A 26,276-nucleotide genomic window follows, 5' to 3' on the forward strand; every position below is an offset into this window, starting at 1 on the left:
TGATTTTCTTCTCACTCAAATGAGAAATTCCAACTTATGAATGTGTTACTGTAACCATTATGGATTAACTCTTTTCTGTGATCAGGGTGTATAAAGATAGTGAACCTACAAGGAAGGTTGAAGTCCAGCAGGAAGTTGTCTGCTGAGCTGACTTTTAACTTCCAGATCGAGGCGATAGGTATGTTTCCATAACCATGTCATTCACACTTCTACCCAGCCCAAAGACACCAAAGGTGGGGTTATTTTATTAAATATACATTTTAAATGATTATTGATTTATTTCAAAGACGCGGTTCTGTTGTTGCTAAAGTTGGATATTTCCATCTGTGTATAGAGCTCTATGCAGAAAGATAATTCAATATCCTGAGCGTTTTTCCCGTGAAGCATTTATCTCACCTCCTACGTGTGCTTTTTATGGTTCAGTGTAACACCCACATGTCTTTGCAGTGTGTCTCCAAGATAGCGTTCTGGCATTTTGGAGGCATGGCATGCAAGGGCGGAGTTTCAAAACCAATGAGGTAAGTTGAGGCCATTGTTAGTTGTCTGTTTGTGTACACGGAGGGTTTAAAAAAAAAAAACTATGTTCAATCCCGGTTCTGTTTTATAACTTGAAACCATTTAATTCTGTTGTATGTGTTTGAATATGATCTGTTTCCACCCCAGATCACCCAGGAAATCTCTGATAACACGCGGATCTTCAGCCTGCTTGGATCTGACAGGTGGGTAAGGGGGTCCATGATGCTCAAGGTCACCTTATCTGACACACCTGTCTTACACACACTCCCACTCGTTTTTACACTGGCAATGATATTAACATGGGTGTCGTCGTGATGCCCGGTTTGTTTTCTAACGATCTACTGCAGTAGTATAGAATCCTGATTGCCTGAATTCTCTGGTGTTAGTTGTTGGTTTTATGCTTGCTTGTCTCCTTAATGGCTTGTTTGATTTTGTGAATGAAGAAACTCTCAGCACGACAGTTCAGGGCAGGAGGGAGCCGCCAATCTGCCCAGGTATACTCACTGCTCCCCGGGTCACTCCAGGCCTCACCTAGCCTACAAGCTTTCTGATCCATGGATGTCCCCTGTGGGGACCCTGGATTTCATCCCATCTGTGTGTGTGTGTGTGTGGGGAAGGGGGAACTGGGACTCTAATGTTCCAATTTTGTCTGAACCTATTGGTTTGGAGTTTGTGATGACATCTTTTTGTTTTTAACACACTTTAAAGTAACTGTCCACTGTTTCCAGAATGTATTAAATATGACCTATAATTCATTACAATATGAGTGAAATAGTCCTTCCAAAATGCTTTAATGGAGTATGTTAAAAAAGCAGCTTCTCTGTGTTGGAATGGTGCGTGTGTGTGTACCCCAACAGCAAAAATAATGTGGGGGTATACCAGTCGTTAAAAATATTCATGCAGGTAGACCACAGATTGGCACAGATTCCTCATCCTCTGAGGAGATGGCAAGCATTTGACCTGTACTGTAGGTGTTTTTTTGTGGGGGTTTTCTCTCCAAGTTATTCTTTGGCACAAATGAGAACGGGATGATTCAACAACATTGTTTGGGTATCAGTTAACAGAATATTAACTTTTAAAAGTTAGATTTTCACTGGACAGTTACTTTAACACATCTCCCTCAATGTTTCCCCCTGCTGGGTTACTCTGGTAACACCACCTACTGGGAGTAAACCTATGATTGTGGAAAGGGTACTCTGGTGGCCAGTGCATGGAAGTGTCAGGGTTTCTTATTCATAGAGTTGGAATGGATGCTTGGCAAGCTTATGTTTTTCTTGGGTCAGTGACTACTCTATTACAGCACTTTGACCTTAACATGATGGACTTTGCCTATGGTGCTTGATTAGTCCATTGGTAGGATTTGGGATTGTGCATGTGGGGGGGGGTGTGTGTCTGTTGGTGTGTGAAAATGCATTTTCTGTTTGTGAGGCTTACATTTGTAATCCTCCTGGTCCCCTCTGGGACATATATTTTCACAGTGTGAGTCTGAACTGAACCTGTGTTTCAGAGTGGTGGTGCTGGAAAGCAGGCCGACCGACAACCCCACAGCAGCCAGCAACCTCTACATCCTGGCAGGACACGAGAACAGCTACTGATCCCACAGCGTCTTGGTTCCACAAGACACTACAGACAGACTACTGCTTTAGCTTCTCAGAAGACTGGTCCTTCAAGGGTCCACTTCCAACTTGCCTCTTACTTCCTTTTAACACCTATATTTATTGTGGCATGTAACAAAGAACTGGATGACTTCTATATGATTTCATTTTAGAATTAAGTGTTGCCACCACTGCTAGCATCTTAGCCCATACCACCAAGTGCTTAATTGACCTCTATTTAATTGTAAATATAAATGTACTATTTTTTTCGCAGAAAGGGACCCCGGCTACTCCGGGGTTGTAAACTAAAGACTGGTCATGTAGATAGGTGTTCTGTACCAGTATGGAGACTGTAAAGATTTAAAAGGGTGGTTCAGGGGGTCAGTTTGAGCACTAAAAATGACTTCTTGTTCTCTAATCATGTGACAAGGGACAGGATTTGATCCCCTCTGAGGTTTGGCTAAGTCTGAGCAGCAAGGAAGTACCACTTACTGGTAATGTCATTCTGCACGCATCGTCATCCCAAATGTGGGAACTCCCTTTGTAGTTCGCTTTGAGAAATATCTAATGGGAGAACAACCATTTCATTTTTAGCTTCCATTTATAACTCTATGAGATGAACATTTCAAACGGTTTTAATTGCAGGCTTACTTCCCAGCTAAGTTGTATGCTTTTTTTAATACTGTGGGATCACTGGTGTTAAAATTTGCACAAAAAGGTATTTGAAGAAAAGAAAAGTGCCGTTGTATGTAACTGTATATGTGCTTGTAAACTAAGTATACATACATATGTTCTCACAAGCTGTGACACAGGGGTTGCATTAGCATAGGTAGAATTATTATGGAACACTCACTGAACATTACTGAAATACCATAATGAGACTGTGGAGGGAGAAATGTCAAAGGTCAAACATAAACGGACTCTAGCGGTACTGTTTTGATCACCACCGTTTCATCATGTAATTCTCAATGGTAATATCGATCATATACACTATAGTCAAATGGACAAAACACATTCCTTACTGTTGGACTCAGTGAAGATGTAAAAAGAATATGAATGTTACATTTTTTGTTGTTGTAATGTAATGCCAAAATGTGTTCTCGATTTATGGCCAAAATTAGTGCGGTGTCTCTACCGCAATGTTGAACAAAAGGAAACGAGTTGTGTAGAAGAAGAAGAAAAAGTCAGTTAAAACACTACAAGATTCATGTTGGTTTTAATTTACACAGTAGGAATGTGTAATGATTATGGACAAACTAACCTCCTGGCGCATTACCATTTTCATATTGCAATGCACATTATATGTATATAGTGTAAAATAAAATCGGTTGGTTTTACATACTGTATAATTGCCTATATTTTGTTTCAAATGTGTAACAGATTTATGAAACAAGTTAACACATTAAAAGAAGGAGCTGAAGCTTGTGTGTCTGTTTGTCGTAGAGAAATATTGATTGAATTACAAAATAAATGTTGAATAAGTTTCACATTGTCTAGTTTGCTAGCTTTGTAGCTAAGTTGCACATTTTTCAAAGGGAAGAACGGTTAAGCAGCCACTTTGTGTGGTCGTTTTCAGACATTCTTTGGTTATGACGAGGTATAACAAATATTGATTACAACAGACTTATTGTTTAATTTACGTCTTGTCACAATTTACATTCTATTTTGATTTGGGGATAGAGATTTTCTTGATGGCACATTGTTTTCTGTTAATGAGTATACTGTATGCAAAATATATTTTCTCCATGGATATTGAAGAGATCTCAAATTGGAAACTACTAACTTAAAAATGAAGAAACCTATACAGCATTTTTACAGTAGGTCAATGTCTGTTGGTCTTCCAGCATGTTTTATATACATAGATTGTATTGCACTGTACACAGTGTACAAAACATTAGGAACACCTTAATATTGGGTGGGCCCCATTTTGCCCTCAAAACATCGTCTTAATTTGCCAGGGCATGGGCTCGACAAGGTGTTGGAAGCATTCCACAGGGATGCTGACCCATGTTGACTCCAATGCTTCCCACAGTGGATGTCTTTTGAGTGGTGGACCATTCTTGATACACATGGGAAACTTGGGTGTGAAAAAACCACCAGCGCTGCAGTTCAGCGCCTGGCACCTACTACCATACTCTATTCAAAGGCACTTCGATCTTTTGTCTTGCCCATTCACTCTCTGAATGGCACACATACACAATCCTTATTTAACCTGTCTCCTCCCCTTCATCTACACTGAAGTGGATTTAACAAGTGACATCAATAAGGGATCATGGCGTTCACCTGCTCAGTCTGTCATGGAAAGAGCAGGTGTTCCTAATGCTTTGTACACTGTCTATATACCCCTAGAATTTCACTGGCACCTATTTGAAGCCTTTCTCAGAGCAATGTGTTTCTCTGCTGGTGACGCTAGTCACACTTTTCACACGGCAGTCCCACGTTCGATGCCTAGGTGGGTGACTCTTGGGGTCTTGCCTGCCTCGTGATCACTAGAGTTCTGGCTCTCTGTCTTGTCTTTCTCTCCTCCCCCCGACCTAGAGGACACAGTATATATGAGGTTACTGCAGCGCTAATAGTCCGAAAAAACTTGATACCCCATACAGCATTACTTGAGTCATTCCATCATGTATTTGACAAACATTGTTTATTCAACTTCAAATGAATCGTGGTGTAAAGTGCTGCTGATAAGTGACATTTTGGTCAGCAGATACAGTGTATCTTACTTTTTCTTGAAGAGCTTCTTGAAGGAGCTACGGAAGCCTCCCTTCTCTTGTTTCCGGCTCCTCTCACTGAAGGGGGTGTGGTAATTCGCCTCAGCCTTCCATCTTGGCTCCTCCCCCCAGGGTGGGCTCCCAGAGTCCTACATAAAGGAGTAATATTTGTTATACAGACACCCAGAGGTCTATAACAATATCACATACACAGTACATACTAGTCACAAATAGGCCCCAAATTGACACGCACACCTCCCAGCAGTGCATAGCACTCACATTTATTTCTATGGCTGACCCACCCCTTTTCCATCTAAAAATGAACAACCGTCTTAGGGCTTCTCATAAACTCAACCCCACTGCTTGTTAACTGTGGGCTCCATCCAGCCACTCAATGATGCCCACCTTGTTGTGGTTGTTGTTATGCAGCTCCTTGTCAGTGGCTGCTATCTGTCTTTCTGGCTCTGCTTTGTGCTGCGGGGGACTGATGGGGCTGTTGTTGCTGCTCTGGCCCTTGCTGCTGCGTGGGTGATATTTATTACTGGACTGCCTCTCTAGCTTGGCATGTTGGTGGGCCCCGTGGTCCCTCAGGTGGTCAGACAGATGTCCGGGGCCACTGTCCCCACTCACAGTGCTGTCCAGCTGCAACCCGTTCAGGGATTTGCTCTTACACTGAGCGGCCTGCAGGGGGCGGTGGTGGTGAGCTTGCATCATTTGGGCCTCGTCTGGCAACACGCAACCCCGGCCAGGCAGCTTGTACCTGCTCCCCCGGCTGCCCCCTCTGTTGTAGACCTCGCGAACAGCCTGATGACTCTTAGGGCAGCGCACAAAGGCGATGTCGATACTAGAGTCGGACGAAGCACTGGAGTAGTGGTCGAACAGGGACACGTTGTGGAGGGACGAGTCCGCATCCTCATACAGCCCCTCCAAGCCTGGAGGGTCCCCAGGGCGAAGGAACTCACCTTGAGCATCGGACAGGGCTGAGCCCGGGGTCAGCCGTTTGCCGGGCAGCTGCTCTGATGACCCCATCTCAGGGATACTCTGCAGGCCTGGGGGTTTGAGGCGAGGGTTGGTGTCAGGGGAGAAAAATGGGATGGGGGAGTCGGAGTGGTGAGCCTCGCTCTCCCAGTCCAGGAAGCGTCTAGACTGGATCTGCTCCAGGTGCCTCTGCTTGCTGCGTTTCACCTGGTTGCCATGCTCTCTGTGAGGGGAGAGGGAGAGGCTGTCAGCGAGACAGAGAGTTAGTTAATCAATGCATTAATGACTGACTGCTAATATTAATGGCTGAGTGTAGTCAGAACATAACTCACAGTATTGCGTTGCTGGTGGGGTAAGGGGAGCCCATCTCATTGGCTTGCATAACGTTACCACAGTCCACATTTTTGAAGAACTGCTTCATAGTTGACCTGCAACAAGAACAAGGTTGGAGCTATATTTGTGCTTCATTCACATGATAGTTGGAACTAGGAAACTGACATTTTCGACTTGCTAACTGGTTGTAGTTATACATGTGCCGCGTTCAACCAGTTAGCAAGTTGGACATTTCAGAGTTTCCTAGTTCCGAGTAGCACGTAAACGTGGCATTAGCCTCACAAAGAGTTCTTCTTTATTTGTCTGTAAAGTATATCATCACAGTTCATTGACCTCAGACCAGTCCATCTGAATCCTGTCCTCATCTGCACAATCTTACCAAAACACCAAATCTGAGCCTGGATCAGAAGCTGACCTCTTGAGCTCTTTGCGGTTGTGCAGGAGCAGCTCTTTGTTGTGCTGCAGTAGGTGGGCGTACTGGGTGGTGAAGGCTCTGACCTGCTGGATACACACCAGCAGCAGGTAGTAGTCAGGGTGCTCTGCATCCGTCTGCTTCAACAGAGTCTGAAACCAAAACAGGTCACACAGGGATGCTATTGACTTATCCCAGCTAGTACATAACGTTCTGAGAAACATATGTTTCTTAAAGCTTGGTGAGAGTGTGGTTATTTTGCATAAAACATTCCCACAACTTTCTGTAAATAGTGCAGGATAGTTGCTTGGCTTTTGAATATTCTCAGCACATTTTTAAGGAAAAAAAAAATCTTGGTATTTAAATTACTTTAACACAATGTTTCCTAAAAGTTCAAACATGGTTACATTTAATTTAATTTCTGGTCATGTTCTAGGAATGTATTCCAACTGGTTTGATATCGGTAATGTTCTCAAATAGTTCCGCAAACGAAACAATGTTCTTCTGTAGGAATTTCAGTACTTCCACAGAACATTCCACACAAGTTCCTATTAGGTTCTATTTAATGTCATATTTTTACTACAAAAAAAAGTAACTTAAGTGAATGTATGGTTCTCTTTTATGTCAGTTCTTGGTAATATTCTGGGACAGTTCAAAAAAGTTAAATTCTACATATTGACATCAATTAACTAAATTCCATTCTCAGAACATGAAGAAAATGTTCCAGAAAAACCACAAGAAAATGTTTAATGTTCAGAAAACGTTCTAAGAATGTTATTTAAAAACATATACATTCTGGTCTAAGAACATGAAGAAAACTTTAGTAACGTTCAGAAAAAATGAATGATTTTATTTAAAAACATTTCCATTCCATTCTCAGGGTCAGGAAAACTCTCTCGGTCCTCTATCTTGTTAGGTGTGTTCATGTGTGTTGGCTGCACCCACTAATTGGTGAAACTTGATCTTAATGAGTGCTTGTTTCCTGGTTTGTTGAACAGACTAAAATTAACAGCTATGTATGTGAAAAAAAAACAGCTCGCTTCATCCTGGTGGCTCAGTGGACTAGGGATAGAGAACAGAAGGGATAGAGAACAGAAGATCATAGGTTTGAATCTTTCTGATGCCATGTCACAATCAGTGGTGTAAAACTACTTTAAAGTACTACTTAAGTAGTTTTGTGAGGAATCTGTATTTTACTATTTATATTTTTGACTACTTTTACTTCACTATATTCCGAAAGAAAACGATGTACTTTAACTCCATACATTTTCCCTGACACCCAAAAGTACACGTTACATTTTGAATGCTTAGCGAGACAGGAAAATGGTCCAATTCATACACTTATCAAGAGAACATCCATGATCATCCATACTGCCTATGATCTGTCAGAATCACTAAACACAAATGCTTTGTTTGTAAATTATGCCTGAGTGTTGGAATATTCCTGCGCTATCTGTAACAAAATCTATACTTAAGTATATTTTAGCAATTACATTAACTTTTAATACGTAAGAACATGTAAAACCAAATACTTTAGACTTTTACTCAAGTAGTATTTTACTGGGTGACTTTCACTTTTACTTGAGTCATTTTTTGTTCAGGTATCTTTATTTTTACTCAAGTATGACAATTAGATAGTTTTTCCACCACTGGTCACAATAACAAAATAACTGTTTGCATGATTAATGCCTAGGCAAATTCATTTCCATGTATCCTATTGTATCTGTGCTTGGCGTTCAAAAAAGGTGAACCCAAAATAAGCTAGCAGTGTTATTAAAAGTCTTATTGATACATTCAGTGAACGTTTTACATTATTTAATTACCTTCAGATAACCTATAATGTCCATTATCAGAGTGGTAATAAAACCTCAACTTTCAGGGAACCGGAGTGAAACCTTCTCAGAACCTCCCTGCAACCTAAAAATGTACATTACCAGAGCAGCCAAATGTTTACTTCTGTTCTCAGGAAACATATAGCTTTGTTCCACAACCAATATGAAAACAACATACATTCCCACAACTTCCAACCAATCAAATGTGCTAGCTGGGATGTGAACCTGGCACTAACCTGAGCAGTTTATACAGTCACCACCACTCTGATTAGAGATAACATACTATGATGGTGGCGACTCTCTTTTCTAAATACCTATGTTGTGTTGGTGGTGTACTGTACGTATCAGATGTGAGTGTCATGGAGCCTGACCTGCAGCAGCTGAAGGTACACAGGGATCCTTTGCACTGGCTGGAGAAGCAGAGTGTGGAGAGAGGGGTGTGTCGTCTCGTCCCCGTTGATGTCACCCTGGAACATCAGACAGTCAATCAGAGAAGAGACAGTCAGTTGGCACAAGTCTACACAGAAGTCATGTGAAATCAATTGCCGGAAAAGTTTACAGAGTAATAAAGACTGGGGATAAGATGTCATAAAAAAAACTTCACTCAGGTATGTTCATCATGTGCTCTTTGTTCATCGAAATGTCAGAGATTTACGAAACGATCATTCGTAACAGGATTTCCTGAAATGACCCTTTCTTTCTAGATAACGGCACTACTGTGAGTTGTTCTCTGTGGGTATCTCTATGCAGTGATTGTGGACATACTGAGGGTGCTGCATATGAAATAAATACAAATAAAAATCCTAGGCCTTTATTACTCCTGTATGAGCAGAGTAACCCAAGCTATAACACCCCCAACCCAAAACATCTTCCCATGGCCATGTTTGCGGTCAATACTGCCTGGTTGTTCAGCGTTCTTTGTTTACCTCAAACAGGCCGGCTGCTTTTAGTGAGGTGGTGGTCAACATGTTGACCACAGACAGACATTCAGGCAGCTCCTTCAGATACGACACATAGAAGTCCAGGAAATCACTCTGTTGAAGACAGACAAGATGGAGAATTAGAAACACAGACAGACAGTCAGCCAGTCTCTGAAACTCAGTAGATAGGGTCATAGAGTGTAGACAGGCAGACATTCAGCCAGTCACTGAAACTCAGTAGATATGGTCATAGAGTGTAGACAGACAGACAGCCAGTCACTGAAACTCAGTAGATAGGGTTATAGAGTGTAGACAGACAGACAGACAGACAGACAGACAGACAGACAGACAGACAGACAGACAGACAGACAGACAGACAGACAGACAGACAGACAGACAGACAGACAGACAGACAGACAGACAGACAGACAGACAGACAGACAGACAGACAGACAGACAGACAGACAGACAGACAGACAGACAGACAGACAGACAGACAGACAGACAGACAGACAGACAGACAGACAGACAGACAGACAGACAGACAGACAGACAGACAGACAGACAGACAGACAGACAGACAGACAGACAGACAGACAGACAGACAGACAGACAGACAGACAGACAGACAGACAGACAGACAGACAGACAGACAGACAGACAGACAGACAGACAGACAGACAGACAGACAGACAGACAGACAGACAGACAGACAGACAGACAGACAGACAGACAGACAGACAGACAGACAGACAGACAGACAGACAGACAGACAGACAGACAGACAGACAGACAGACAGACAGACAGACAGACAGACAGACAGACAGACAGACAGACAGACAGACAGACAGACAGACAGACAGACAGACAGACAGACAGACAGACAGACAGACAGACAGACAGACAGACAGACAGACAGACAGACAGACAGACAGACAGACAGACAGACAGACAGACAGACAGACAGACAGACAGACAGACAGACAGACAGACAGACAGACAGACAGACAGACAGACAGACAGACAGACAGACAGACAGACAGACAGACAGACAGACAGACAGACAGACAGACAGACAGACAGACAGACAGACAGACAGACAGACAGACAGACAGACAGACAGACAGACAGACAGACAGACAGACAGACAGACAGACAGACAGACAGACAGACAGACAGACAGACAGACAGACAGACGACACTGAAACTCAGTAGATAGGGTCATAGAGTGTAGACAGACATCCAGCCAGTCACTGAAACTCAGTAGATAGGGTCATAGAGTGTAGACAGACAGACATTCAGTCACTGAAACTCAGTAGATAGGGTCATAGAGTGTAGACAGACAGACATTCAGCCAGTCACTGAAACTCAAGTAGATAGGGTCATAGAGTGTAGACAGACAGACATTCAGCCAGTCACTGAAACTCAGTAGATAGGGTCATAGAGTGTAGACAGACAGACAGTCAGTCAGTCAGCAATTGAAACTCAATACAGTGGCTTGCGAAAGTATTCACCCCTTTGGCATTTTTCCTATTTTGTTGCCTTACAACCTGGAATTAAAATGGATTTTTGGGGGGTTTATCATTGGATTTACACAACATGCCTACCACTTTGAAGATGCAAAATATTTTTTATTGTGAAACAAACAAGAGATAAGACAAAAAAAATGAAATCTTGAGTGTGCATAACCCCCAAGGGAGGTGAATACTTTTGCAAGGCACTGTAGATAGGGTCATAGTCTAGACTAGAGTGTAGACAGACAGACAAGATGGATAATTACAGACAGACAGACACAGTCAGTCAGTCAGTCAGTCAGTCAGTCATTGAAACTCAGTAGATAGGGTCATAGTCTAGACTAGAGTGTAGACAGACAGACACAGTCAGTCAGTCAGTCATTGAAACTCAGTAGATAGGGTCATAGTCTAGACTAGAGTGTAGACAGACAGACACAGTCAGTCAGTCAGTCATTGAAACTCAGTAGATAGAGTCATAGTCTAGACTAGAGTGTAGACAGACAGAGAAATGATCTGGAACATAGACAGAGACTAAATCTATCCTCTCTCCCCAATCCCCATGTCTCTCCTGAGTGTCAGATGTGATCTTGTGATTAATTTTAAGGACTCAACATGTGATGGTGTAATTGGTGAGGAGATGCACTGTGTCACAGCGGGCACGGGTCCACTATGGGAAAAAAAGGGGGCTTAGACCCGTTAGTTGAAACTTGTGACCCCTCAGTTTTAGTTTAGTGTCCCTACATTAAAATGGCAAAAAAGTACAAATGATTAAATGAAGGTAGGCACAAAATGTGTATCTCCGCTGCACTGTTTCAGCACAATGGACAGAATGTGTGTAGAGGGGCCATGGTTAGGTATGACTCCTTTGGGTTCCCATAAAAAGCGGGAAAAAACACTTCTCATCTGAGGCAGGCTCAGTGAAAAATGTGTAACGTTTGATTTCGATTTATAAGGGCGTGGTGAAGTTTAAGCTGCTTCACTTATCTCTGCCTCACGCCCCACCACAACAGAGTTTAGATAGCTTCTTAGCTAGTTAGCTGTAAAAAGCATTAGTGTTATTAGCCAAACCAGCTAATCTGCCACGATGGATATCAGAAATTGGCTTTGCCAAAGTACACAAACAAAGAAGGAGAAAGGCAGCAATGAGCAGCAGCAATGAGCAGCAGCAGCATCAAACCACCAAGGCAGCCGCCAATCTCAGCAGTGATGAGAAAGGGAAAGGGGATACTAGTCAGTTGCACAGCTGAATGCATTCAACCTAAACGTGTCTTCCATATTTAACCCAACCCCTCTGAATCAGAGAGGTGCGGGGGCTACCTTAATTGTCATCGGCCGCCAGGGTCGCAGTTGTTGTTGGGGGTTAAAGGGACATTTTTTATACTTCAACTTCATATTCATCATCTCCAGCATGACCCCAACATCAATGTATGTGAAAACTGTGTGTTTCTGTGTTTTGACATCATTGGTGTGCATTGTGTGATTTCAACCAATTATTGCCTACTTATTGGTTGATGTCATTGGAAACGCTTATCTACCTGACTACAAAACCTAGAACCACGTAGCAGAACTGCAGATTTCTCCACCCTGCCAGCTCAGGGATTCGAACCAGTGACCTTTTGGTTACTGGCACGACAATCTTGACCGCTAGGCTACCTGCCACCCTTGAGAGGGCTGGAATACTTGGTTACTGCTGAATGATGCCCCTGGGTATTGCTACATATCGGTATGTTTCATTATAGAAATAGATACATTCTATTATGGATTTCTTGGTAGACTATTGGTTTTCATGGTTGTAAATGGAACTGTATGTATTGGAAACATGTTTAAGGTAGGCTAGCATTGCTTAATTGATTACTTGGGTCAAATTTGAATTACAGAAGTGTATTGTGCCATATAACAATGTGTTGCTGTACTCATGAGCGACATGGTTTTCCATGTTTGAAGCGGGCCTGTAGGCTTATTTGTTTGTCAAGCCAGGCTGCATCTCACTGTAGTAGACTGTAGACTATGTTTTGGTTAATTGAATCTCCATTCACCTTTTGTTTACTGTGTTTGTTTACTGTTAATGTAACTAGCCTAAATATAGATTGTCATGCCTTTTTGATCTGATATTTTGGCACCGCTACTACTTGGCACCGCTGTTTTATTCGGTTTGCATTCACAGTTGTCGGTATTCTAAGGCAAACTGCTATTCAGTATTTTTGTTTTTATGCATAAATGACTAGGCCAGTACTTTCAGCATTTAGTTTGCATTATTTTGGTAAGACAGCAGTGTGTACGGCTGCATTCACATAGGCTGTTTGTAATAGGTGAATTACCTTATCTATCTTGTAGCCTGTATTCATGACCAATATGTACTTGCTTGAGTGCAGTGGTGTCAAACTCATTCCTCGGAGGGCCAAGTGTCTGCTAGTGTTTCCTTTCAATTTAAAACTAGACAACCGTTGAGGGGCGTTCCTTACTAATTAGTGACCTTAATTCATAAACCAAGTGCAAGAGAGGAGCAAAAACCGGCAGATGCTCGGCCCTCCATGGAATGAGTTTGGCACGTACTTTAGTGTGTAAGGCGCTGTCCATTGTGCTGATACAGTGCAGGGGTGATAGGCTACAGATTAAGCGCCAAACCTGCCACTCAAGCACTCAATCAATAGTCTCAGAGTCTTGGCACTTTATGTTTAGTGTGACATAAGCAGAATTCAATATAATTCCAATGCAAGAACCCCCCAAAATTGTGCCGCCTCACCGATTTCAGCTGCCCCCCCATAGTCACTTTATCTTAGCGCCAGGTCTGAGTCATAGCCTTTCCCCTGGACAGTCTCCTCTGGGGGCCCTAACTGCTAACGCCACCAATCAATTAATTTCCCTTGTTCAATCAGTCCCACCCACTTAAATCACATTGGTCCTAATACAATAAGCACCTAATAGACTGGATACTGTATGTGAGTGGTAATGTAGTTTGCAGCCAAACTATGGCACAATCACTAGAGTAGAGCCCTGAGTTTCTCTAGGTCAGTTTACCTGGTCCAGGTTAAACCCTTTCCATGACTTCATAGGTCATTGGTGGCTGTGAAAAAATGAATACCTCTTTGCTGGTGAGCCTCATGAATACATCTCCCATGATGCCCTGCCACTGGCGCTTGAGCACCCTCTCCTGCAGGGTGTGAAGCAGCTCCAGGTGTTGCTGGATGAGGAAACGTAGAGAACTGGGGAATGGCCTGGAGAGAGACAAAGGAGATGGATATAAAACACATCACACCACATTACACTGTGAGGAGAGAGAGGTTCAGAAGAGTGGTTGATAAAAGCTCAAACAGAACTGGAGAAATGTGAAAAGATATGAAGGCTGGATGGATGAAAGAGAGAGGGAAACAGATGTATTTAACTACAGAAAGAGACAAAGGAGACAACAGAATTTAAATGATGGAATTGGAAGATGCATTTAAACATGATGGTGTTAGCAGACAGAATACTGAGGTAAATGGACCAGTGAAAGTTGTTATTATAATAATGGGAGTAGGCTAGTAATAGTAATTGCACTGTAAGTAACAGTCATAGCATGCTGACAGTAAATAGCATGTTTCACAGCAGTATTTTATATTTTGCAGCAGTAATCTATCATTCATTGTTTATGAACCCGAACCTAAGGGTTCTACCAAGGTCAATGTTGAGAACAACAGTTAAAATTTAATTTGCTTCAACGAGTCATAGTGCACTATTAAACCCTAACCCTGAACCTTAAAGCACTGGCCTCGTGCGACAAATGTACAAACCTAATTGAATTGGTTCCTACAAAGCCTATATTTATGTAATAGTGGTCCATTGGCCCTGTTGCTGTGAACTATAACAAAACAGTTCAGCCACAGTGTGGATACTACAGTGGCTTGTGAAAGTATTCACCCCCCTTGGCATTTTTCCTATTGTGTTGCCTTACAACCTGGAACATGGATTATTGGGGGTTTATCATTTGATTTACACAACATGCCTACCACTTTGAAGATGCAAAATATTTTTTATTGTGAAACAAACGAGAATTAAGACCGAAAACCCAGAAAACTTGAGTGTGCATAACTTCACCACCCAAAAGTTAATACTTTGTAGAGTCAACTTTTGTAGCAATTACAGCTGCAAGTCTCTTGGGGTATGTCTCTATAAGATGGGCACATCTAGCCACTGGAGTTTTTGCCCATTCTTCAAGGAAAAACTGCTCTAGCTCCTTCAAGTTGAATGGGTTCCACTGGTGTACAGCAATCTTTACGTCATACCACAGATTCTCAATTGGATAGAGGTCTGGGCTTTGACTAGGCCATTCCAAGACATTTAAATGTTTCCCCTTAAACCACTCGAGTGTTGCTTTAGCAGTATGCTTAGGGTCATTGTCCTGCTGGAAGGTGAACCTCTGTCCCAGTCTCAAATCTCTGGAAGACTGAAACAGGTATCCCTCAAGAATTTCCCTGTATTTAGCGCCATCCATCATTCCTTCAATTCTGACCAGTTTCCCAGTCCCTGCCGATGAAAAACATCACCACAGTCTGATGCTGCCACCACCATGCTTCACTGTGGGAATGGTGTTCTGGGGTGATGACAGGTATTGGGTTTGTGCCAGACATAGTGTTTTCCTTGATGGCAAAAAATCTACATTTTAGTCTCATCTGACCAGAGTACCTTCTTCCATGTGTTTTGAGAGTCTCCCACATGCATTTTGGAGAACACCAAACGTGTTCGCTTGTTTTTTTCTGGCCTATCCTCCGTAACGCCCCGATCTGTGGAGTGTACGGCTTTATCTGTCCTATGGACAGATACTCCAATCTCCACTGTGTAGCTTTGCAGCTCCTTCAGGGTTATCATTGATCTCTTTGTTGCCTCTCTGATTAATGCCCTCCATGCCTGGTCCATGAGTTTTGGTGTGCAGCCCTCTCTTGGCAGGTTTGTTGTTGTGCCATATTCTTTCCATTTTTTAATCATGGATTTAATGGTGCTCTGTGGGATGTTCAAAGTTTCTGATATTTTTTTATAACTCAACCCTGACCTGTACTTCTCCACATGACACGCCCTGACCTTAGTTATCTTTTTTTTCTTTATTATTTGGTTAGGTCAAGGTGTGACAAGGCTGGTTTGTGTAGTTTTTGTATTGTCTAGGGTTTTTTGTATGTTTATGGGGTTTTCCTAGTCTAGGTGTTTTTACGTCCATGGTTGCCGAGATTGGTTCTCAATCAGAGGCAGCTGTTTATCGTTGTCTCTGATTGGGGACCATATTTAGGTAGCCATATTCCTTGGATAGTTTGTGGGTTGTTATTCTATGTTTAGTTGCCTGTTTGCACTAGTCATATAGCGTTTCGTTTTGTATAGTTTGTTCAGTGTTCCTTCTTTTCATTAAAAGAGTTATGTACGCTTATCACGCTGCGCTTTGATCTCCTCATTATGACGACCGTGACACCACAACTCTGTCCCTGACCTGTTTGTAGAGCTCCTTGGACTTCATAGTACCGCTTGCTTGGTGGTGCCCCTTGCTTAGTGGTGTTGCAGACTCTGGGGCCTTTCAGAACAGGTGTATATATATACTGAGATCATGTGGCACTTAGATTGCACACAGGCGGACTTTATTTAGCTAATTATGTGACTTCTGAAGGTAATTGCTTGCACTAGATCTTATTTAGGGGCTGCACAGGAAAGGGGGTGAATACATAATCAGCACAAACCACTTTTCCGCTTTTTATTTTGGGTAATTTTTTTGTTATTTTTTAAATTTCACTTTACAAATTTGGATTATTTTCTGTATGTCCATTACATGAAATCCAAATAAAAATCCATTTAAATTACAAGTTGTAATAAAACAAAATAGGAAAAACGCCAAGGGGGATGAATACTTTTGCAAGGCACTGTACATCTCACATAAATGTGTAAATAATAACCGTCAGTGGTACAGTACCGTTTGTCTTTGGTGTGGAGGTCCTCTGTGCTGTTGAAGGTGATGTTGGCTTTCAGCAGGAGAGACAGGTATGACACATACACCCTCTCTGACTCCAACAGCTCCAGGGCAGCCATCTGCCTCTTATCTGACACACACACACACACACACGCACACACACACACACAACGTGCAAAAGAAGCAACACACTGACTTTCAGTTGAAGTCAGTTTACATACACTTAGGTTGGAGTCATTAAAACCTGTTTTTCAACCACTCCACAAATTTCTTGTTAAAAATCTATAGTTTTGGAAAGTCAGTTAGGACATCTACTTTGTGCATGACACAAGTCAGTTTTCCAACAATTGTTAACAAACAGATTATTTCAATTGTAATTCAATGTATCAGTGTATTCACTGTAATCTTCTTCCACCATAGTCCCTGTGCCCAAGAAAACAAAGGCAACCTGCCTAAATGACTACAGACGCGTAGCACTCATGTCCATAGCCATGATGTGCTTTGAAAGGCTGGTAATGGCTCACATCAACACCATTATCCCAGAAACCCTTGTCCCATTCTAATTTGCATAGCGCCTTAGCAGATCCACAGATGATGCAATCTCTATTACACTCCACACTGCCCTTTCCCACTTGGACAAAAGGAACACCTATGTGAGAATGCTATTCATTAACTATAGCTCAGCGTTCAATACCATAGTACCCTCAAAGCTCATCACTAAGCTAAGGATCCTGGGACTAAACACCTCCCTCTGCAACCAGATCATGGACTTCCTGACAGGCCGCCCCCAGGTGGTGAGGGTAGGTAGCAACACATCTGCCACACTGATTCTCAACACTGGAGTCACCCAGGGGTGCGTGCTCAGTCCCCTCCTGCACTCCCTGTTGACCCACGCCTGCATGGCCAGGCACGACTCCAACAACATCATTGAGTTTGCAGATGACACAACCGAAAACAACGAGACAACCTACAGGGAGGAGGTCAAAGACCTGGCCGGGTGGTGCCAGAATATCAACCTATCCCTCAACGTAACCAAGACTAAGGAGATGATTGTGGACTACAGGAAAAGGAGGACCGAGCACGCCCCCATTCTCATCGACGGGCTGTAGTGGAGTAGGTTGAGAGCTTCAAATTCCTTGGTGTCCACATCACCAACAAACTAGAATGGTCCAAACACACCAAGACAGTTGTGAAGAGGGCACGACAAAGCCTATTCCCCCTCAAGAAACTAAAAAGATTTGTCATGGGTCCTGAGATCCTCAAAATGTTTGACAGCTGCAACATTGAGAGGTATGCATCACTGCCTGGTACGGCAGTTGCTCGGCCTCTGACCGCAAGGCAGGCCCAGTACAACACTGGGTCTAAGCTGCCTGCCATCCAGGACCTCTACACCAGGCATTGTCAGAGGAAGGCCCTAAAAGGCCCTAAAAATTGTCAAAGACCCCAGCCACCCCAGTCATAGACTGTTCTCTCTACTTCCGCATGGCAAGCGGTACCGGAGTGCCAAGTCTAGGACAAAAAGTCTTCTCAACAGTTTTTACCCCCAAGCCATAAGACTCCTGAACAGGTAATCAAATGACTATTTGAATTGTGTGCCCATACCCCAACCCCTCTATTATGCTGCTGCTACTCTCTCTTGATCATATATGCATAGTCACTTTAATTATACATTCATGTACATACTACCTCAATTGGCCCAACCAACTAGTGCTCCCGCACATTGGCTAACCGGGCTATCTATATTGTTTGATCACAATTCCAGTGGGTCAGAAGTTTACATACACTAAGTTGACTGTGCCTTTAAACAGCTTGGAATATTCCAGAAAATTATGTCATGGCTTTAGAAGCTTCTGGCTAATTGACATCATTTGAGTCAATTGGAGGTGTAACTGTGGATGTATTTCAAGGCCAACCTTCAAACTCAGTGCCTCTTTGCTTGACATCATGGGAAAATCAAAAGACAAGTCTGGTACATCCTTGGGAGCAATTTCCAAATGCCTGAAGGTACCGAGTTCATCTGTACAAAAAATAGTACACAAGTATAAACACCATGGGACCATGCAGCTCAGGAAGGAGATGCTTCCTAGAGATGAACGTACTTTGGTGCAAAAAGTGCAAATCAATCCCATAACAACAGCCAAGGACCTTGTGAAGATGCTGGAGGAAACGGGAACAAAAGTATCTATATCCAAAGTAAAACAAGTCCTATATTGACATAACCTGAAAACCCGCTCAGCAAGGAAGAAGCCGCTGCTCCAAAACCGCCATAAAAATGCCAGACTACGGTTTGCAACTGCACATGGGGACAAAGATCGTACATTTTGGAGAAATGTCCTCTGGTCTGATGAAACAAAAATAGAACTGTTTGGCCATAATGACCATCGTTATGTTTGCAGGAAAAAGGGGGAGGCTTGCAAGCCGAAGAACACCATCCCAATTGTTAAGCATGGTAGTGGTTTCATCATGTTTTGGGGGTGCTTTGCAGCTTGAGGGACTGGTGCACTTCACAAAATAGATGGCACCATGAGGCAGGAAAATTATGTGGATATATTGAAGCAACATCTCAAGACATCAGTCAGGAAGTTAAAGCTTGGTCTCAAATGGGTCTTCCAAATGGACAATGACCCCAAGCATTCTTCCAAAGTTGTGGCATAATGGCTTAAGGACAACAAAGTCAAGATTTTGGAGTGGCCATCACAAAGCCCTGACCTCAATCCGATAGAAAATTTGTGGGCAGAACTGAAAAAGCATGTGCGAGCAAGGAGGCCTACAAACCTGACTCCGTTACACCAGCTCTGTCAGGAGGAATGGGCCAAAATTCACCCAACTTATTGTGGGAAGCTTGTGGAGGGCTACCTGAAACATTTGACCCAAGTTAAACAATTAAAGGCAATGCTACCAAATACTAATTGAGTGTATGTAAACTTCTGTCCCACTGGGAATGTGATAAAATAAATAAAAGCTGAAATAAATCATTCTCTCTACTATTATTCTGACATTTCACATTCTTAAAATAAAGTGGTGATCCAAACTGACCTAAGACAGGGAATTTTTACTATGATTAAATGTCAGGAATTGTGAAAAACTGAGTTTAAATGTATTTGGCTAAGGTGTATGTAAACTTCCGACTTCAACTGTATATACTGTAGTTCTGTTGGCTGGGTGTCTCTGACTAGCAGAAGGGCCCAACATCGCTATGATTAATATATAAAACACTTCTTCATAAACTCCCATACTACCTCACCTCACTTCTAAACTGGAAATCGATGAAGCATAATACTCGCTCTCAAGACTGGTTGGTACTAGAAGTTCCACTGATCTCCTCTGCATTAGGGAAGACTGCTTTCAGTTACTATGCCCCACAGTTCACTTTAAAACTAGATTTTATTTGGTCCCGAAAGGGGAATTTAGGGCTCTGATAATATATATATTCCCCTTTCGGGACCAAAGAATCTAGTTTTAAAGTGAACTGTGGGGCATATATATATATATTGATTATTTGATTGATTGTATATATTCGTTTCTACTACCCTTTTTGAATGTAATGTAATTTATTTGAAATGTGTAACTGTAATTTTGTAGTGATCATTCCTGAATGTGTGGCTCACATTGTTTGAATTGTTGTTCTCAGGCCACCACTGGAATGAAGGTTAATAAAAATAAGTGTTCTTTTTACACAGCTGTGACCTATTAAATGGGAATAAGTCTATTGACTACAAAAACATTTAATGTAGGGCTCTGTAATGTAACAAGGGAATAAGTCACTGTGTGTAATGTCAGTGGTGATGTGCCTCACTGTTTTCTGAGGCACTCTGTGCATCCGTGTCGTTCCGGCTCTCTTTCGATTCTGTCCACACTGGAGACTTAGACTGACCCCTCTGGGGCAGGCCACTGGCTGACTCCTGCTCTGAGTTAGAGGCTGCACCACACACAGTACATACACAGGGAGAAAACACAAGCATTGTCAATGCGATTCCGCGGTCTCTGATTGATTTCATGTGCTGTAATGTCCCTATACAGCCGCCGGGTATTTGATTCAGCTAAAGCAAGTATGTTCAATGGCTACCCCTAACCCACTGGGCACACAGTGGTTGAAGCAATGTTTTCCACGTCATTTCAATGAAATTACGTTGAGCCAACGTGGAATATACATTGAATTGACGTCTGTGCCCAATGGGTAAGGACCAGCTAGTCAGTACATCGATGACACACAGACAGGATCTGCTATGGATTCTGTCTGTCCCTCAGAGGTATAACTCACTCTGTGTCGAGGCTATGCTCCTGTGTGGAGAGATGCTGGGCAGGCTGGCAAAGTAATGCTGGATGACGTTGAGCTCTGTCTGGTTGGAGAGACACTCATGGCCCTCCCCATGGCAGTCCCCTTTGGAGCTTTTTCTGACAAAATCAAGGGGATGGTGAGTTCATTTCAGATGAAGAAAGTATTTGTGTGAATGTTTGTGCATGCTACATGTGTGTCACATACCTCTGTTGAATGGGCCGGATCTCTCTGCCGGTCTCTGATTGGAGGAACTCCAGGCCATCCTGTAGCTCTTTCTGTCTGCTGCTAACCTCTTTGATCTGGGTTAGAGCACTGCTCAGGTCCTCCTAAACACAACCAGGACATACACTCAGTGGCCAGTTTATTAGGTACACCACCCCGTTCACAAAAATGGTTTCGCTCCTACAGACAGTGAGTCACATGGCTTTGGCTTGCTATATAAAGCAGGCAGACAGGCATCAAGGCATTTAGTCACTGTTCAATTGAATGTTAGAATGGGCGAAATGAGTGAACTCTCAACTTTTTTGCGTGGTATGATTGTCGGTGCCAGGCGTTTTCACACACGACAGTATCTAGGGTTTACCAAGATTGGCGCGACAAACAAAAAACATCCAGTCAGATGCAGTCCTGTGAGCGAAAATAGCTCATTGATAAGAGAGGTCAAAGGGGAATGGCAAGAATCATGCAAGTGATGCGCAGTACGGCAAGCAGCATGAGTCCATTGCCCCAGCCTGCCTGGTGTCAACAGTACAGGCTGGTGGCGGTGGTGTAATGGTGTGGGGAATGTTTTCCTGGCACACGTTAGGTCCCTTTATACCAATTGAGCAATGTTTCCATGCCCCAAATAATTCAGGTTGTTCTGGAGGCAAAGGGGGTCTAACCCGGTAGTAAATGGGTGTATCTAATAAATTGGCCACTGTGTATAGCACAATCACATCACTATGATATCTAGCTACATTCACAATGTACATTCACATGTACCATGTACCAGATAGCTACATACTGCAAAACCGTTTTTGTGTGTTAAGCATCCTGCTTGAATTGCTAGAAACTGTCATTGGTTTTACTGTAGTCCACTTGTATGGTATGAGCAGAATGACAAACAGTCACATTTTTTGGTTTCAGATATCAGTGAGGATCCGTCAAGTCATGTGGGGAGTACGGTACCTTAAAAGTGTTGAGGGAGTTCCTGATTCCCATGATCCTGTCATCCAGGTCTCTCTGGTGTGCCTGTGCCCTCTCTTCCAGACTGCTGTCCCTCTGCTGCAGCGCAGCCATGTCCTGTAACACCCCCTGCAGCAACGTACGCAGCTCTGCCACCAAGGACTGCAGCTGGAGCACCAGGTCAGAGGTTAGCAGTCAGGATGTAACAACCGTTACTACAGTGATATGATTGTTTGTGACATTGCTAATGGCTCCAAAATGTCCAGAACATAACTGTGAAATGCTACATTGGTTCCATATGTGTGGGTGAATAAATGACTTAGCTGTTTTAACCATAGTAGTAATAATTTTGTGGGCGCTTATATTTGTCCTACTTTACAAATGTACAAGTGTGTATTAATACGCATGCGTGAATCGGAAATATTTTTTTCCCTGAGACACCCTCGGAGAATGGAGTCACGGCCAGGATCTGAAATTATCAACAGTGTCCCTGGAGCAAATATGGTTAAGTGCCTTGCTCAAGGGCACATGGACAGTTTTTTTTTACCATGTCGACTTGGGGATTAGAACTAGCGATCTTTCGGTTACTGGACCAATGCTCTAGAGCACATATGTCAGAGTCAAGGCCCGCGGGCCACATCCGGCCCGCGAGAAGGTTTTTTACGGCCCCTGGGATGATCTTGATTTATTATTAGAACCGGCCCGCAGACCGCAGCAAGCCGGCAGCCCGCAGATCTTTTACACGCACCAATACTACATTTCCCACAATGCAACGGTGACGCACCGAGCAGTAGGCTGCTTCATTTCAATATTTATTGGCACAGCAGTCGTCAGCATCACAGTAAAATTAACTTTCAGATACCCATCAAAAATGGCAAAACGGAAGGTGGACACTGAGAACCGGGGTTTCAAACAAGGTGGGAGTCGGAGTATATGTTCACGGAGGTAGCTGGAAAACCTGTGTGTCTTCTGTGTGGAGAAAGTGTGGCGGTACTGAAAGAGTATAATCTGAGACGACATTATGAAACGAAACACGCGGACAAAAACAAGAATATGGACATGGAACAAAGGCTACAAAAGGCAGAGGAATTAAAACGAGGCCTCAAATCTCGACAGGCTCTGTTCAAAAAAGCCAAATCACAAGGCCAGGCTGCTGTCAAGGCCAGTTTTATTTTGGCAGAAGAGATCGCTAAATCAGCCCGGCCATTTACGGAGGGGGATTTCATCAAAAACTGCATGATTAAAGTTTGTGACGAAGTTTGCCCAGAAAAAAGGCAACTCTTTTTAAATGTGAGTCTGAGCAGAAACACCATTGCCGAGAGAGTAGACCAGTTTATTTATTTTATTGTATTTCAATCCAATTATATTTTAAAAATATTTCAGTTGAGTGGATGATAGAAAATTGCTATTATTGTTTTTTTCTTTGAAGTAAATTTAGCCCACTTTTGCTAAAATAGAAAATATAGGCTACTGATGGTGCCTTGAATACCGGTTTCTTTCATTTAATGTTCATGTTATGGGGATTTTTATATAAAGGAAATTTGTCTTTTGTGTCTGTTGAAAATTAAAGATTACTGACAGAGCCATAAGAAAATATTGCTTTATTTATCTGATCATATTGGAATATATTTGTTAGGTTTTCAGTAGGTTCAATTAGGTTCACTAGACTATATGCGTCATTTAAAAATTTTTCAATGAACATTCGAACAGTCCGGCCCTCGGCTTGTAGCTAAATTTTTTATTTGGCCCTCCGTCCATTTGACTTTGACACCCCTGCTCTAGAGGGTTCTCGTATGGGGACAGTCCAAAAATCCTTTTTTCTAAGAGTGTATCAGAGGTCAGCTAGGTCACAGCTCATTTTGCCACAGGGTTTGTTTCCTACAACGCTCTCCACTGAGTCACATTATCCTCGTTATCTTTTTCATTGTTGTTGTCGTTTGGAGTGTCCCAATTTCTCTTTTTCCCCTTCTGTTATATGCCAGCAGTGATTCCCTTTTTTCTCTCCTTTGGTGTAGCTGCCGTTCTTAGGATGTTGGGTTATTGAATTTAGTCTGCAGAGATAAGTGAATCAGCTCATGTGAACAGACAGGGGTTCAGGCTGCTGCCAGCCCCAGTCATCTTCTCTTCACTCCTCTACTCTGTGGATACGGTCATGTGAAAGCCATCAGGCTGCAGATTCATTAGGGCAGCTGTCCTTCTTTACAGATGTACAGATGTTATCTCTGTGTTGCTGTGCAATACCCTGCCTCTGCTCACTACTTTAGAGTGCATAACAATACAGTACATACGCAACACATACAGTACCTTACAGCAGTACAACCACGTCTGTGTATTATATTGTACCTTACAGCTGTACTGTTACGATATTTTACATATCTGTAGCATTTTGTTAGTACATGCTGTATGCCAGTCCATTTACGTGCATTTACATATAATACGATTAGAGACAGGCTGTAGCCGAGGCTATTCCCATTTCTCTGGCAGTGTGTCTCTTGCAAAGGGACTGACTATAGAGCTGGTTACCTGAAAAATCTCAAGGTTGGCCTCTTCCATTTCCTGGTTTTGTTCTAGAAGTCAAGGCCATCAGTTAATCACACATCAATATGGATTTACTGTATCTCCCTGTCACTCACACATCACTATGGAGAAAATCCTCAGTTACTCAGACACAGCTGCCAATTATACACAAACCATTATTTGGAGATAAAGAACAAAATAGACTATGATAAAGACAAATCATATAGTCATGTGGGATGTCCAACACAATGTCTCATTTTGCAGCCTATGCACAGTAAATAATGTAAGAGTAAGCCCTTACAAGTTACCCAAACACTGAAATTCTACATGTAATGTTAAGGTAGACAAGGCTTGTGTCATCAAACAGTTGTACCATAGTGTAAATACCCTACTGAACTCAATCTGTTTCTGTTCAAATGCCAAATGTCCAATCAGCGAGCAGCATTTAAAGGTAATTTTAAATGTCTGCTTATCATACATTTTGCATTTGAGCTTGTGCTGGAATGACATATTCTGAACAGGAATACATGTATAGCAAATTTCCTGAAAAAAAAATAACAATGTAAAAGATAATTCAAGACAACTAATTTGGACCAAATTTGAAGTCTTCCAATGGTTGTGTCATGCGTCAGAGTTTCGCCACTTAACCAGTTCTTAAGACATTGGATAGTCAGATAGTCATGTAATGCCGAAGAACATTGAATGAGAAATTCAAGCATACCAACTTTGTTTCAATATTTTTCCAATAACTGTCCATCAACAACAGGTTTCATAAAAAGCGTATTTGTCCATGTAACCAGTTCAAACACATAAAACAATCTGTTACGCACAGCACACCAAACATATTCCACATCAACAGTACAATTATTTTTCTTTACTGTAGCATCTCTATAAACTATGTGACTACCAACAAATCATAAAAACACAAAACCATCACCATCTTGATTATAGAACCAGAATTTACCTTCTGTCTTGCTGTTTTCCATAGTTCCTGTGCCCACCTACCTAGACCACAAACAGGGTTGTGTAGTTTTAGTGTTCAAGGCACTCCTCTGTTCTGTCCTCCTCTGAACACTGTCCTGCCGAACCCTCGCTCTAAACCATGTGAGTCTGATGATCCTCCACACAAAAAGGGCCCTTGTGTACAGTAAGTGGAATGATGGTGGGAGAGGGCAGACAGAGAGAGGGAGAGCGATGGAAGAGAGGGGTAGAGCTTGAGGGCTTTTGACACTCCTTCATGAGGAGACAATTGGACAGCTGATTCGATTTTCCCCTTAACATGAATGCCCAATTTCATAGAACAGATCAAACAGAACTGTGACACAGGATCTGGTCAGCTCAGGCGGGTGACATGCAAAAGGTAGTCAGGATATGATGCCATTTTAGTCATTGTACATTTTCTATGTGATTCCATACACTATTTGGCCAAGTTTACTTGATGACTGTGTCTGCATGTTACTGTTAGAAACAGTGATGTGTGATGTGCTTCAGTGTGTTGTGTGTTATGCACACAATTAAGTAGGCTGTAGTATATTTTTACATCGCCATGTTTGTACAGTGTTTCTACTGTATAGTGGGTAT

At 42.5% G+C, this 26,276-nt stretch overlaps 2 protein-coding genes across 2 annotated transcripts in view; one reads left to right on the forward strand and one right to left on the reverse strand.

Moving 5' to 3' along the window:
* Positions 1-3,448, forward strand: part of LOC135512238 (mitogen-activated protein kinase kinase kinase kinase 3-like) — a 66,131-nt gene extending 62,683 nt beyond the window's left edge. The window contains 4 exon segments of the mRNA XM_064934047.1: positions 86-178; positions 448-518; positions 664-719; positions 2,024-3,448. Of these exon segments, the coding sequence (XP_064790119.1) occupies positions 86-178; positions 448-518; positions 664-719; positions 2,024-2,111 (308 nt within the window). The 3' untranslated portion in view covers positions 2,112-3,448.
* Positions 3,449-3,628: 180 nt separating this feature from the next.
* Positions 3,629-25,784, reverse strand: LOC135512239 (rho guanine nucleotide exchange factor 33-like). The gene is made up of 15 exons (XM_064934048.1): positions 25,660-25,784; positions 24,702-24,745; positions 22,182-22,346; positions 21,219-21,340; positions 20,997-21,130; positions 20,532-20,654; positions 16,739-16,865; positions 13,895-14,027; positions 9,304-9,411; positions 8,749-8,844; positions 6,513-6,697; positions 6,133-6,228; positions 5,228-6,023; positions 4,835-4,971; positions 3,629-4,645 (listed from the first exon to the last, which is right to left on the reverse strand). Exons 1-15 carry the CDS (start codon positions 25,679-25,681, stop codon positions 4,534-4,536), a joined length of 2,400 nt encoding a protein of 799 aa, XP_064790120.1. The 5' UTR covers positions 25,682-25,784; the 3' UTR covers positions 3,629-4,533.
* Positions 25,785-26,276: the final 492 nt, after the last annotated feature.

Source organism: Oncorhynchus masou, chromosome 24 (assembly GCF_036934945.1).
Source record: "Oncorhynchus masou masou isolate Uvic2021 chromosome 24, UVic_Omas_1.1, whole genome shotgun sequence".
NCBI classification, from domain to species: Eukaryota; Metazoa; Chordata; class Actinopteri; order Salmoniformes; family Salmonidae; genus Oncorhynchus; species Oncorhynchus masou.